Below are 15,302 nucleotides of genomic sequence, written 5' to 3'. Positions count from 1 at the left end.
TCTGTTGATGAACATTTTTGATGTTGATTTTGTTGGATAGAACAGATCTTGGATTCCATTGTAACACCCATAAATTCCTGATTTTGCGAGTAGTGATCTAATTTGCTTCCTAATATGGGTATCAATAGTAGTAGTCTGGATGTAATGTACTGAGGAACTACCAATTCATTTTTATGTAGTTGTTCTAACAAAATTTCACAGTAACAGATTAACATGAATTGATTTCCTTTGCCTGTGTGTGTGTGTGTGTGTGTGTGTGTGTGTGTGTGTGTGTGTGTGTGTGTGTGTGCAGAAAAAAAATTGGTTAAGCCACAGTGCCCTTTGTTATATACCCTTAGCACAGTTGAAAGTATTACCACTGAGATGGACAGGTATAGGTTGAAACAATTGTGACAACTGAAAACTGTAATTTGAATCCCTGCCTTTTGAAAGTAGTGCTCTACTGTACAAACTAGCCACACCTAAGTAGGTGAGATATGAGAAGATAAAGATAAGATTAATTTTTTCCTGAAACAAACAGTTAACAATGGTTCAAGGAGATTAAGATTCAACATCCTGTCAACAAGGTCACTCGAAACTTAGCATGAGATCAGATTAGACAAGGATGGGGAAGAAAATGGGTCATTCCTTTATTTAATGATGTCTCTTGCATTCACATTAAGTGACTTAGATAAACCATGGAAAATATAAATCTGGATGGCCACACAGGGATATGAACCTCAATAATCTCAAATAAGCCATCTCATTCGATAACACTGGTTTATGACATATAGACTATTTTGTCCTTTTGGGTCTGTCAATTCTGTTTTATGCAACTATTTAACACAGGTCTTCAAAATGATAAATTGTTTGAAACTTCCTGACAGATTAAAACTGTGTGCTGCAGTGGGATTTGCACCTGGATCATTGTGTTTCGTGGGATGTTCTCTCATTAGATTATGCTATCTTGGCATGGCCCATGAACTGCCTTCACAGTACTTCATCCTATTTCCCAAACTTCACAGAATCTGTCCTGCAGAAGACAATAATCGATCCTGGAAGAAAGTGTATAGCAGAGAAATGACTTATCCACAACCTCGATAAATTACTTACCTCAATACACTTCTCTTCCAACATTTTCACTATTTAATGTCAAATAGAGTGTCAAACCCTCAGACACCCAGTAGAAGTGTGTTTCATAATTACTATTCCCAATCATAGTTACTCAGAACCAACAAAAATCATATTTAATGGGAAACAAAAGAACAGTATATCAAAGAGAAGGTTGCAATCATTGATGGGTATTACAAGAAGCAAACTTTACTGCTCCAGTAGGTAACAATAATCAAACTACTTCAATGAAAGTATTTTCAAATTTTATCTGCAAGAGATTATTAGTGAAAGAACAATCATTTTATTTTTCCTTTCTTGTTGTTGTCATCAATGTTTTTGTGTGTGCTTGTGTCTTTGTCTTTCCAAGTACAGAGTTTTCATTCTTCCTCAATTCTATTTTTTGTTGTTGCATTATATGAGGGTGGTTTGAAAAGTTCTCGGAACAGAATTGAAAAAAGTACTTGCATCACTGAAACTTTTTTTTATTTTTCAATGTAGTCCTCCTTGTAGATTAATGCACTTGGTCCAAATGATGTTCCAGTGCCTTGATCCCATCTCAAAAATGAGTTTCCTCCAGGCCTGCAAAACAGTTGTCAACTCTGGCTATCAATTCTTTATTTGAAGTGAATCTTGGTCTACCAAGAAAAATTTTCAGTTTTGGGAAGAGATGAAAGTCTGATGGACTCATATCAGCTTAATAAGGTGGATGTGGCAACAATTCGTACCTTAGTTCGTGTAATTTTGCCATGGGGATGGCACATGTGTGCAGGCGCCTGTCAAGTTGCGGCACCTATCTTGCAGGTAATTTTTTTCGTTTCTAATTCTTCAGGTAAAATGTGATATACCCTTTCAGATGACATCTGGCAATTGTGAGCACTTTCATGCACTTTCAATTGGCAATCCTCCATGAGCATTTTGTACACTTTTGCAATGATTTCTGGATTAGTTACACACCTTGGTCGACCACTGCGTGGATCATCATCTAAGCTCTCCCAACCAAATTTAAATTCATTTGTCCACTTGGCAATAGTTGAATATGAAGGAGCAGAGTCCTCCAGTGTATTCTGGAAACCGGCATGAATGTCCTTTGCTTTCATACCTTTCTTTACGAAGTACTTAATCACTGCTCGAATCTCAATTTTTTCCATCTTCGCAAATCGCTATGCGGGAACAACAACAGAGCCACGTCACTGCCACAACTCTCTTACAAGAGCACTGATGTGGCACATGTTTACAGGCAACAGTCCATTCAATATCACATGAACAACTCGTTGCACTAGCACTGACCTCTCGTGGTGATTCCGAGAACTTTTCAAACTACCCTCATATAATTTTCAATGAGAGTTACTATGCTTTTATATATATTTCTTTCTTCCTTCTACAATATTTTGTGTCTGTGCTGCAATAATTGAGAATTAAATCTAAAGCTTACAGCACTTGTGAGTGCTATTTCAGCTGTTTAACAGGTTAGTCCTAATGATATCAAAAGCAAAATTCAGTTGAGAAAACTATAAAATTACAGAGACAGAATGGCTGGCGGGCCATAGCTTACCTTCAGGAGATGAAATTCCAGTACTGCTGACTGACACATTTAAATGGAATAAAATATTTCCTAGCTTTTGAAACTATTTGTTCCTCCCTCAGGGAGGAGAGAGAGAGAGAGAGAGAGAGAGAGAGAGAGAGAGAGGGAAGATCAGAAGAGAACAACATGTTACTCAGACCCCAGGATGAGAGGACATGGGGAAACAAAATGGGTTTAGTCTAATACTTCTGATCACATGTGATAAAGGCTAAAGGAACTGTGTGTATTACACCAAGGTTACTTTAAACAGAAACATATATAGTTTATGTATAGAGCAATTTATTAAACAGCTGCAATATACTCATTTCATGAGAGGTTTCCTATACAAAATAGACAATGATACACAAGCAAAATACAGTGAGTAATGCAGCTTCAGGGATTTGTTTCTTATCACAAACAGTTGCAAGAAGGAGGACAAAATTTGTTGTGATTGCAACTGCAACTTTAAGGTAGTATAAAAAAATTCCAGAATGTACAATGAAAGATGCTTTCATTTTCCAAGTTTCACAGCTGCTAACCCGCTGAAATTTTCTGTATGTGGCCTTTGCATTGCTGTACAGTGTGCCAAAATAATTTAACAAAGTAATAGAGCAATTATACCAAAACAACTCCTTAAGATAACACTGTATCAATGAACTGGAAAAAGTTTTTATTTGTATACTACACAGGGTCTCAATCATTCTTTGATACAATACTGTTTTTATTAACCACACAGCTACCTCGGTGCTATGTATCCAGCCCTGTAATTTTCTTCTCTAATAAAGCAGCATTACGCGCAGCCTGTTTGCTTCTTTTATGTTGATCCTGGATTTTTATAAAATGATCCAAAAGTTGCTTGAAGTCCAAGAACTTTTCATGTTTATTACTCTCTTCTTTCGTGGCATGAAGAGCTCTGTGAACAATAGAATGGAATTCCCCTTAAATTGATGTTTTATTGGCTTATAAAATTATAGTACCTTATTTACATTAATGGTGTACATATATAAAAGGAGAGGTGTGATTCCTCTGGAAGAAGTTTGCTCCGAAAAGATGAATTCAGATAGAAGTATGAAAATTTACTATTTGAGAATGAACCTAACGAAATGTGTCACTGTTTGTTCAACAACTGGAATATTGTGCTTCATATTCCAAAAATTACGTTCTTAAAGAAACAAAATGATAATTTATCATAAATCTGACTACCGAATGCTTCCCTCTCTCTATAATACTTTTTTCGCATGTCTCACCTTCTGTATACTCCCCTCCCTTGCCAAACAACCTTTTTTGCTTCTCCTCCCTGCATAGGAAAGTTTGTGTGTGCATGTGGCGGAGGGTATACATGGCTCTTCATGAGTAACATCTGAAAAATTAGAGCCCAAATGTCTATGCAAGCAGTTATCTTGAGTTTTTAAGCGCAGTTCGGTGTGAAACCTTAATGACAAATGGTAGCCTAATCTATGATAATCTTTTTTCTTTTTTTCTTTTTCAATATCACAGAGGTCTTTTTTACATTAGTAATCAAACTCTAAAAACCAGTACATGAAATGGTAATCATACATCAATTTCCTTTTAGGACGGTTTGAGACCCTAACAAATTAAAATCTGTATTGAGCATCTGTCGTTTTACATCTACAACTTCTATACTCTGCAAAGAACCATGAGGTGCATCGCAGAGTGCAAGTCCCACTGTACCAATTAATAGGGTCTCTTCCCATTCCATTCACGTACAAAGTGTGGGAGGAATGCCTTTGTGCATGCTCTAATTAGTTTGATGTTATCCTCACGATCCCTATGTGAGTGATACATAGGGGATTGTAGTATATTCCTAGAGTCATCATCTAATGCTGGCTCTTGAAACCTGTTAATAGGCTTTCCTGGATAGTTTACACCTATCTTCGACAGTCTTCCAATTCAGTTTCTGCATTATCTTTGTAACTCTCTCCCACAGCTGAAACAAACCTGTGACCATTCACGCTGCCCTTCTTTGTATATGTTCAATATCCCCTGGTAGTCATACATGGCACGGGGTCCCACACACTTCACCAGCATTCTAAAACTGATGATCTGTAAGTGATCTCCTTTGTACACAGATCGCACTTCTCCAGTATTCTACCAATAAACCGAAGACTACCAACTGCTTTACCCATGACTGAGCTTATGCGATCATTCTATTTCATATTCCTACAAAATGCTACACCCAGGTATTTGGATGAGTTGGCCCATTCCAGTCATCAAGCTATGACTGAATATTTAACCAGCTTCATTGCAGACACCTGCATCATCTGCAGAAAGTCTGAGATTACTATTAATATTGTCTGCAAGGTCATTAACATGCAAAATGAATAACAAGGGTCCCAACACACTTCCCTGGGGCACACTTGGAAGTTACTTCTACATCTGATGATGACTCTCCATCCAAGATAACATGCTGCATCCTCCCTACCAAAAACTCCTCAATCCAGTCACAAATTTGACTTGATACACACATGATAATACTTTTGATAATAAGTGTAGGTGTGGTACTGTGCCAAATAATTTTTGGAAATGAGCAAATACTCCATCTACCCGACTGCACTGATCCAATGCTTTCAGTATGCCATGTGAGAAATGTGCAAGTTGGGTTTCGTACGATCTATGTTTTCGGAATCCAAACTGTTTGGCACTGAGGTGGTCATTCTGTTCAACATACCTCATTATGTTTGAGTTCAGAGTATCTTCAAAGATTCTACAACAAATCAATGTCAAGAATATTGGACAGCAGTTTTGTGGATCACTTGTATTATCCTTCTTGTAGAAAGGTATAATCTGTGCTTTTTCCTAAAAACTGGGCACAGTTTTTTGTTTGAGGGATCTACAATAGATTACGGTTAGAAGAGAGGCGAACGCAGCCACGAATTCAGTATAGAAACTGACAGGGGTCCCATGGCACCCTGGAGCTTTGTTCAATTTTAACAATTTCAGCTGTTTCTCAACACCACTGACACTAATAGGTTTCATTCATCTTTGTAATTGTTACAAGGATTGAATTGGGAAATTCTTATGGGCTTTTCTTTGTAAAGTAACATTTGAAAACTGAGTTCAACATTTCAGCTTTTGCTTTGCCACCTCCAATTTCATTTCCTGTCTCATTCGCTAGAGGCTGCACACTATCTTTGGTGCTCCTAACAGCCTTTATATACAACCAGAATTTCTAAGAGTTTCATGAAATGTCATTTGACAATATTCTGCAATGGTAGTCACTGAAGGCCTAATGTTTGTGGGAAAAAGTTACATATTTTATGAAGCAAAACTCATCTACTGCTAACACGTGACCTATTTCTGGAAAGACTGATTCTACAGTTAGTTGAGTATTTTCCTTATATCTGAAATAATTTACCACGGGCTGTGACAGTTAAACCAAGGCAATCACAGTTTCAAATACTGATGGTTTTAACAAGCAAGTTATCACTGAACACCTTCTCGAAATACACAATTAAATACTATTGTGTTACATTTCCATTATTGTTGTTCAAATCCATTAAAAAAAGAGCAATATGAAATAAATTGTGGGAATATTATAGCGAAAAGACCACAAAAGAATCTAGAAGTAATTCAGACAAGTCCAAAATGTTACAGTTCAGTTGACTGAAATGGTGAAAGAAGAGCCCCAAGAGTTAAAGTTGGCTCTGTTGCAATGCTTTGCACATTTACCACAACCAAACACAATACAATTTTGTATACATCTCTATGGTAGTGTTTTTTTTTTTTTTTTTTTTTGTTTGTGGTTTTAGGGCGCAAAACTGCTATGGTTATTAGCGCCCAGCCCGTGACTTAAGACAGTAAAAAACCGAAATTGAAAACCAGCAGCAATGGGAACAAACTCATAAAATTGGAGAAACTAAAAGTAGAAAGAATGCTTAAAAATCCACTACAGACAGGGGGTGGTTGTCCCCAAAAAAAACTTCAAATGACTGACGTCATTTCACTGTCACTAATAAACTGGAGAACGAGGTCGGCTGAGCGCGTGTCATCTGCTAAAATCGACGATAGATCAGGCGATAGCTGTAGACGGGAGCGTAACGGATTAAAATAGGGGCATTCAATTAAAAGGTGTCTGACCGTCCACGGCTGAGAGCAGTGGGGACAGAGTGGAGGAGGATCACCGCTTAAAAGATGTCTATGGCTAAAAAGACAGTGCCCTATCCGGAGTCTAGCTAAAATTACCTCCTCCCGACGACGCGTTCGGGAGGAAGAGGTCCAAGCGCAAGGAAGGGCTTTCACTTCCCGCAATTTATTACGGGGAAGTGCCGACCAATGCGCATGCCATAAATGAGCAACTTGGCGACATAAACCGCTCCGTAGATCGGTGAAGGGAAGCGACTGAATAGCTGGCCGAGGAAGAGAGACTGCAGCCTTGGCCGCCATATCGGCCGCCTCATTCCCAAAGATACCAGCGTGTCCCGGGAGCCAGAGGAACGCCACCGAGACGCCCCCCAGGTGGAGCAAGCGCAGACAGTCCTGAATCCGGTGGACCAGAGGGTGCACAGGGTAAAGAGCTTGGAGACTGAGGAGAGAGCTGAGAGAATCGGAGCAGATAACGTACTGTATCCGCTGATGGCGGCGGATGTAGTGGACAGCCTGGAGAACAGCGTAAAGCTCCACAGTATAAACCGAACACTGGTCGGGAAGTCGAAAGCGATTTGGGGTGTCGCCAACAATATAGGCACTCCCTACACCTAACGATGTTTTCGAGCCGTCGGTGTAAATAAATGTGGCGTCCGTCATTTGTGCACATAGAGCAGCAAATGCCCGACGATAAACAAGTGTAGGGGTACCATCCTTGGGAAATTGACAAAGGTCACGGAGCAGGCAGATCTGGGGACGGAGCCAAGGCGGTGCTGTACCCCAAGTTGTCAAGAAGGTTTTCGGAAAGCGGCAGGAAAGAGAATGGAGCAATTGACGGAAGCGGACTCCCGGGGGTAGTAGGGAGGAGGAGCGGCCTGCATAACCTACATCAAAGGAGGCGTCGAAAAAAAGATCATGGGCTGGATTTGCAGGCATGGAAGACAGATGGCTAGCATAACGACTCAGGAGGACTGCTCGCCGATTGGACAGCGGAGGTTCAGCAGTCTCAGCATAAAGGCTTTCCACAGGGCTAGTGTAAAAAGCTCCAGACACTAAACGTAATCCACGGTGGTGGATAGAGTCGAGACGCCGAAGAATAGACGGCCGAGCAGAGGAGTAGACTATGCTTCCGTAATCCAATTTTGAGCGCACTAAGGCGCGATAGAGGCGGAGAAGGACCACTCGGTACGCTCCCCAGGAGGTACCATTCAGGACACGGAGGGTGTTAAGCGATCGCAGACAGCGAGCCGAAAGATAGGAAACGTGGGAGGACCAGCACAGTTTTCTGTCAAACATAAGACCCAAGAATTTAGCGACGTCTGAAAACGGAAGGTTGACAGGACCTAGATGTAAGGAGGGCGGAAGAAACTCCTTACGTCGCCAAAAATTGACACAAACGGTCTTACTGGGTGAGAAACGGAAGCCAGTTTCGATGCTCCACGAGTGGAGGCGATCGAGACATCCTTGAAGACGTCGTTCAAGAAGGCTGGTCCGTTGAGAGCTGTAGTAGATCGCAAAATCGTCCACAAAGAGGGAGCCCGAGACATCAGGAAGGAGACAATCCATAATTGGATTTATGGCGATGGCAAACAGTACAACACTCAGCACGGATCCCTGGGGTACCCCGTTTTCTTGGGAGAAAGTATGGGAGAGAGTAGTGTTCACCCGCACCCTAAAAGTGCGCTCTGCCATAAATTCGCGAAGAAAAAGGGGCAGCCGGCCTCGAAAGCCCCAAGAGAACAGTGTGCGGAGGATGCCTGTCCTCCAACAGGTATCGTATGCTCTCTCCAGATCAAAAAATATTGCTACCGTTTGGCGTTTCCGGAGAAAATTGTTCATGATATAAGTGGAGAGAGCAACAAGATGGTCAACTGCAGAACGATGCTTCCGAAATCCGCATTGGGCTGGTGTTAAAAGACTGCGGGATTCCAGCCACCAAGCTAAACGGTAATTCACCATACGCTCCAAAACCTTACAGACACTACTCGTGAGAGAAATGGGGCGATAGCTAGAGGGGAGATGTTTGTCCTTTCCAGGTTTCGGAACGGGAACGACAATAGCTTCCCGCCACCGTTTGGGAAAGGTACTGTCGGTCCAAATTTGATTATAAAGGCGGAGGAGGTAACGCAGACTAGGGGTTGATAAATGCAGCAACATTTGGACATGGATACCATCCGGTCCTGGGGCGGAGGAGCGAGAAGATGAGAGGGCATGTTGGAGTTCCCGCATGGAGAAAACAGTATTGTAGCTTTCGTGATTTTGAGAGGAGAAAGCAAGAGGTCGCACTTCCGCTGCACGTTTCTTCGGGAGAAACGCTGGCGGGTAATTTGAAGAGCTCGAAATCTCAGCAAAGTGCTGACCCAACGAGTTAGAAATTGCGACGGGGTCCACTAAGGTATCATGCGCGACAGTGAGCCCAGAGACCGGGGAGAAACTAGGCGCGCCTGAGAACCGTCGAAGCCGACTCCAAACTTCCGAGGAGGGAGTGAAGGTGTTAAATGAGCTAATAAAGAATTTCCAGCTTGCCTTCTTGCTATCGCGGATGACGCGACGGCATCGCGCACGGAGCTGCTTATAGCGGATACAGTTGGCCAAAGTAGGATGGTGACGGAAAATGCGAAGAGCACGTCGCCACTCACGTATTGCGTCACGGCATGCCTCGTTCCACCAAGGAACTGGGGGGCGCCGGGGCAATTCGGAGGTGCGTGGTATTGAACGTTCCGCAGCTGTAAGGATAACGTTGGTAATGTGTGTGACCTCATCGTCGACGCTGGGAAAGCGACGGTCATCGAATGTCGCGAGAGACGAAAAAAGTGTCCAATCGGCTTGGGCAAACTTCCAGCGTCGCGGGCGCATATATGGCAGTCGAGGCTGCAGTCTGAGGACACATGGAAAGTGGTCACTCGAGTGTGTATCATCAAGGGCGAACCATTCGAAGCGCCGAGCTAGCGGAACAGTACCGACCGCAAGGTCCAAATGAGATAAAGTTGTCGTGGAGGCAGACAAAAATGTGGGGACCCCAGTGTTGCGGCAAACTAGATCCGCTTGGTGGAAGACGTCTAGCAATATGGAGCCACGTGGACAAGGATGTGGAGATCCCCAAAGCGGGTGGTGGGCATTGAAGTCCCCAACCAGCAAATAGGGGGGTGGAAGCTGACGAAGAAGGTGAAGGAGATCAGCTCGTGCCATTGGTGTGGACGATGGAATGTATACAGTACAAAGAGAGAACGTGTATCCGGAAAGGGAAAGATGGACGGCGACAGCTTGGAAGGAAGTGTTTAAGGGGATTGGGTGATAATGGAGAGTATCATTGAGAAGAATCATGAGTCCTCCATGGGCTGGAGAGCCTTCAACAGAGGGGAGATCATATCGGACGTACTGAAAATGAGGGAGAACAAAGCGGTCATGGGGACGCAGCTTTGGTTCCTGAAGACAGAAGATGACCGGCGAGTAGGATCGTAAGAGGATCGACAATTCATCCCTATTGGCTCGAATGCCGCGGATATTCCAGTGGATAATGGACATGGGGTGAACAGAAAATGGAGGAATGTGACCAAAGTTGCTGTCAAGTCAAAGACTGCTCGGAGCTAGCGACCGACAGCATGGAATGGCAGTCAGCTGAAGGCAGAAGATCCTGATCCATAGGTTGGTCAGGAGCAGCTCCTGCCACCAGCGATCGGCCGGTGGACTGGCCACCAGCAGTGCGCCTCGGCGACACAGAAGACGGCCGAGGGCGATTTCCGCCAGGTGGTGCTGTAGATGGGACACGCCGTGGCGGAGAAGGAGAGGAACTGGGTTTCTTCGTAGCCTTCTTGGAAGAATGATGTTTAGATGAAGGAGGAACCGATGGTTGGGAAGTTGCGGTACGTAAAAACTCTTCATGAGTATGCTCTTTTTTCGAAGACTTGGCGTCCGACTTTTGGGCTCGAGATTTAGCAGAACCCGACGAAGGGTGAGCCATAGAGTGGGCAGGCGAAAGTGGTGAGGTTGAACGAGCGATCTTTGCGCTGGCCGATCTGACGACCGTGGCACTAAAGGTGAGGTCGCAAGTCTGCGTGGCCGCCTCCTTTGTTGGCCGAGGAGAAGCAAGGACAGTGCTGTATTTTCCTGTCTGAGGCACGGTGGGCTTGCGACTGGCGAATAATTTTCGAGCAGCAAAGGTCGACACCTTTTCCTTCACTCTTATTTCCTGGATGAGCTTTTCGTCCTTAAAAACGGGGCAATCTCGAGAGGAAGCAGGGTGGTCACCCATACAGTTGATGCAGCGAGGGGATGGAGGTGGACAAGCACCCTCATGGGCCTCCTTGCCACACGTAACACATTTGGCCGGATTGGAACAGGACTGGCTGGTGTGATTGAACCGCTGACACCGATAGCAACGCGTAGGGTTTGGGACGTAAGGGCGAACGGAAATTATCTCATAGCCTGCTTTGATTTTCGATGGGAGTTGAACTTTATCAAATGTCAAGAAGACAGTGCGGGTTGGAATGATGTTCGTGTCAACCCGTTTCATAACTCTATGAACTGTCGTGACGCCCTGGTCAGACAGATAGTGCTGAATTTCTTCGTCAGACAATCCATTGAGGGAGCGTGTATAAACGACTCCACGCGAGGAATTTAAGGTACGGTGCGGTTCCACCCGTACAGGGAAGGTGTGGAGCAGAGAAGTACGCAGCAATTTTTGTGCCTGGAGGGCACTGTGTGTTTCTAACAACAGGGTGCCATTCCGTAATCTGGAACAAGACTTTACACGACCTGCAATTGCGTCGACACCTTTCTGAATAATGAAAGGGTTGACTGTGGAGAAGTCGTGACCTTCATCAGACCGAGAAACAACAAGGAACTGTGGCAACGATGGAAGAATCGTCTGTGGCTGAGACTCAGTATACTTACGTTTGTGAGCAGACATAGTGGAAGGTGAGGAAACCATTGCGGAAGAATCCCCCATGATTACCGGCGTCTCCGATGGCGCGCTCCTCCCTTGTGGGGGCCCTCTCTGAGGGCACTCCCGCCTTAGGTGATTGTTCACACCTCAGGTCACACCTCCCGACAAACGGACGGAGGGACCAATCGGCACTTTCGGAAGGTATCAGCTCGGGTAATCACCCCTCCCTGGGCCTGGCCGTTACCAGGGGGTACGTACGTGTCCTACCTGTCTACCCGGGGCGGGGAATTACGCGTTACCCCGTCACCGGCTACGCACAAAAGGCGTGGGTTGGCCTTCAGACACGCACAGGGAGGAAGAAAGATCAAGGGAAAGGAAAGAAGAGAGGTCTCAAACGCCGCAGCGGAGAAAAGGGAAAGAGAAGAGGTAAGGAAAAAGGAAGGACAAAGGAAGGAAGAAGACATAAAAGCAAGGAAGGCGAAGAATGCAATACATTTACGAGCGTCCGTCTCCGGACGTAGGCACAAACCATACTCCCAGATGGGGAGAAAGGGAAGGAAAGAGCCAGAGGTGAGGGGAGGAGGGGCGAAGATAGGGATGGGGAAGGATGCGGAAAGGGAAGGTATGCAGCCCGGAAAGGAAGGAAGGCCACATTAGCTCGGGGTCCCGTGCTCGCTACGCATGTATCCACAAAAGAGTTGTGGACCCCCTGGGGGGTCTATGGTAGTGTGCTGTTCGCCTCAACAGCTGAGTGGTCAGCACGGCAGAATGCCATGCAAAGGGGCCCGGGTTTGATTCCTGGCTGAGGTGGGGATTATTTCCACTCAGGGACTGGGTGTTGTGTTGTCTTCACCATCACCTCACCCACATCGACACGCGAGTCGCCAAAGTGGTGTCAACTAAAAAGATTTGCACCAGGTGACTGGTCTACCCAACAGGAGGCCTTAGCCACACGACATTTCATTTCATACCATAGCCTGAGGAACATTTAAGCTAAAAGCTGGTGACAGTGCTGCCAGGTATTGGGGCTCTTCTTCGCTGTACAAACTGTAGTACGTTACTATCTGAAATAGAGGGCAAGGACAGCAAAATTATGGACTGCAAAATGAACGAAGCATTCTTACAAAAGAGACACAAAGACAGTTGTATGCAATAAGAACTGCACACTGCTGAGCTCATTCACTGCGGAAGGAATCCAAATGCTACAATAAAATGTCCAATGTGGAGAAAAGTCAGGACTTCATGTCAATCTTTGTGTCTGGAAGGAGCTACAAAACAGCTAGGTGACTGACTCACCTCCACTTTCTTGCCTCACATTTCCAATCATTCCTTGTCTCCATGGGTGTGTCCCTGTGCTTCACTGGTGAAGTCACTTCATATACAAGGTGCATTCAAGTTCTAAGGCCTCTGATTTTTTTTCACCAGACTGGAAAGAGATAGAAACATGCGCATTGTTTTAAAATGAGGCCGCGTTCATTGTCAATACGTCCCAGAGATGGCAGCAACGTATGGCAGATGGAATTTTACCACCAGCGGCGAGAATGAGAACTGTTTTAAATACTTAAAATGGCGACGTTTTCCTTACTTGAACAGCGTGCAATCATTCATTTTCTGAATTTGCGTGGTGTGAAACCAATTGAAATTCATCAACAGTTGAAGGAGACATGTGGTGATGGAGTTACGGATGTGACGAAACTGCGTTCGTGGGTGCGACAGTTTAATGAAGGCAGAACATCGTGTGACAACAAACCGAAACAACCTCGGGCCCGCACAAGCCGGTTTGACGACATGATCGAGAAAGTGGAGAGAATTGTTTTGGGGGATCGCCGAATGACTGTTGAACATATCGCCTTCAGAGTTGGCATTTCTGTGGGTTCTGTGCACACAATCCTGCATGACGACCTGAAAATGCGAAAAGTGTCAACCAGGTGGGTGCCACGAATGCTGACGGACGACCACATGGCTGCCCGTGTGGCATGTTGCCAAGCAATGTTGACACGCAACGACAGCACGAATGGGACTTTCTTTTCGTCGGTTGTGACAATGGATGAGACGTGGATGCCATTTTTCAATCCAGAAACAAAGCGCCAGTCAGCTCAATGGAAGCACACAGATTCACTGCCACCAAAAAAAATTTCGGGTAACTGCCAGTGCTGAAAAAATGATGGTGTCCATGTTCTGGGACAGCGAGGGCATAATCCTTACCCATTGCGTTTCAAAGGGCACTACGGTAACAGGTGCATCCTACGAAAATGTTTTGAAGAACAAATTCCTTCCTGCACTGCAACAAAAACGTCCGGGAAGGGCTGCGCGTGTGCTGTTTCACCGAGACAACGCACCTGCACATCGAGCTAACGTTACGCAACAGTTTCTTCGTGATAACAACTTTGAAGTGATTCCTCATGCTCCCTACTCACCTGACCTGGCTCCTAGTGACTTTTGGCTTTTTCCAACAATGAAAGACACACTCCGTGGCCGCACATTCACCAGCCGTGCTGCTATTGCCTCAGAAATTTTCCAGTGGTCAAAACAGACTCCTAAAGAAGCCTTCGCCGCTGCCATGGAATCATGGCGTCAGCGTTGTGAAAAATGTGTACGTCTGCAGGGCGATTACGTCGAGAAGTAACGCCAGTTTCATCGATTTCTGGTGAGTAGTTAATTAGAAAAAAAAAAAAATCCGAGGCCTTAGAACTTGAATGCACCTCGTAAGAGTATAGATCAGTATGTTGCAGTAGCAATGTTGGATGCCACCTTGGCTGCTGCATCTGCCAGTTTTTTGTGCCGAATTTCCACATACTCTGATGCTCACCTTTTTTCAATGTTGTAAGCTGAATTGGGAACCCTGGATATCATGGGCTGTTTGCCCTACTGGGTACATATACCGAACGGATTGCCGTGCATTGACAAGGTTGGAGGAGAGCATGGGTGTTAATGCTGGGAAGGGGAGGGGATGGTGACAGGGGGTACGTGCCCCACCCAACAAAATTTTTTTTAGTCCCTGTTGGCAAAAAATGATACCACTGAATAAATGTATCTAAGCTTAACTAACTGCATATATTAAAAGCTCTTAAGCAGTAAGAATTAATGGTTTGGTGGATTTGCTAATATCCTAGCAAATCAAATACACTTATATTTTCATTAAAAAGACAGTCTCCCAAGTTTTAACCAACTGTTGGTATCTCTACGAGTGATGATGGAGTGGGATAGATAAGCACGAATCTGCTTGGGTTTGTTGTAAGTTCATAAGACGGGTGACTAGGAGGCAGAAAGCTAACAACGGGATGCCATGTGGCAATCACTTACAGTCTGGTGTTGGTATAATAATAAAGTTACAGTCAGTGTATGTGTCAAGAGGAACTGCTATGAACAATGTTCGAGGCAATTCATCAATTTTGCCTTTTTTTACAAGGCAAAGGAACAATGTTAAGTAAATGTTTATTACAAGATGTATATCAATTTTATGACTACAATGTAGGAGAACCTAGGTTATAGGAATTTATCAACTGTTTTTTATACTGATCTAAATATAGCATATAGCCTATTATTTTCTCTGTTATTTTTCTTTGTTTCTTCCCTACAAAAAGGTTTAGGATATAATAATAATAATAATAATAATAATAATAATAATAATCATACAAACACCAATGGTAAATTTAAATG

At 44.2% G+C, this 15,302-nt stretch overlaps 1 protein-coding gene across 1 annotated transcript in view; it reads right to left on the bottom strand.

Moving 5' to 3' along the window:
• Positions 1 to 2,940: 2,940 nt before the first annotated feature.
• Positions 2,941 to 15,302, bottom strand: part of LOC126191281 (protein VAC14 homolog) — a 170,540-nt gene continuing 158,178 nt past the window's right edge. Inside the window, exon 14 of the mRNA XM_049932089.1 lies at positions 2,941 to 3,566. Coding sequence (XP_049788046.1) covers positions 3,401 to 3,566 — 166 coding nt within the window. The 3' untranslated portion in view covers positions 2,941 to 3,400. The remainder of the gene's footprint in view (positions 3,567 to 15,302) is intronic.

The sequence above is a fragment of the Schistocerca cancellata genome, chromosome 6 (assembly GCF_023864275.1).
Source record: "Schistocerca cancellata isolate TAMUIC-IGC-003103 chromosome 6, iqSchCanc2.1, whole genome shotgun sequence".
Taxonomy (NCBI): domain Eukaryota; kingdom Metazoa; phylum Arthropoda; class Insecta; order Orthoptera; family Acrididae; genus Schistocerca; species Schistocerca cancellata.
This window is presented reverse-complemented; position numbering and strand designations above follow the sequence as displayed.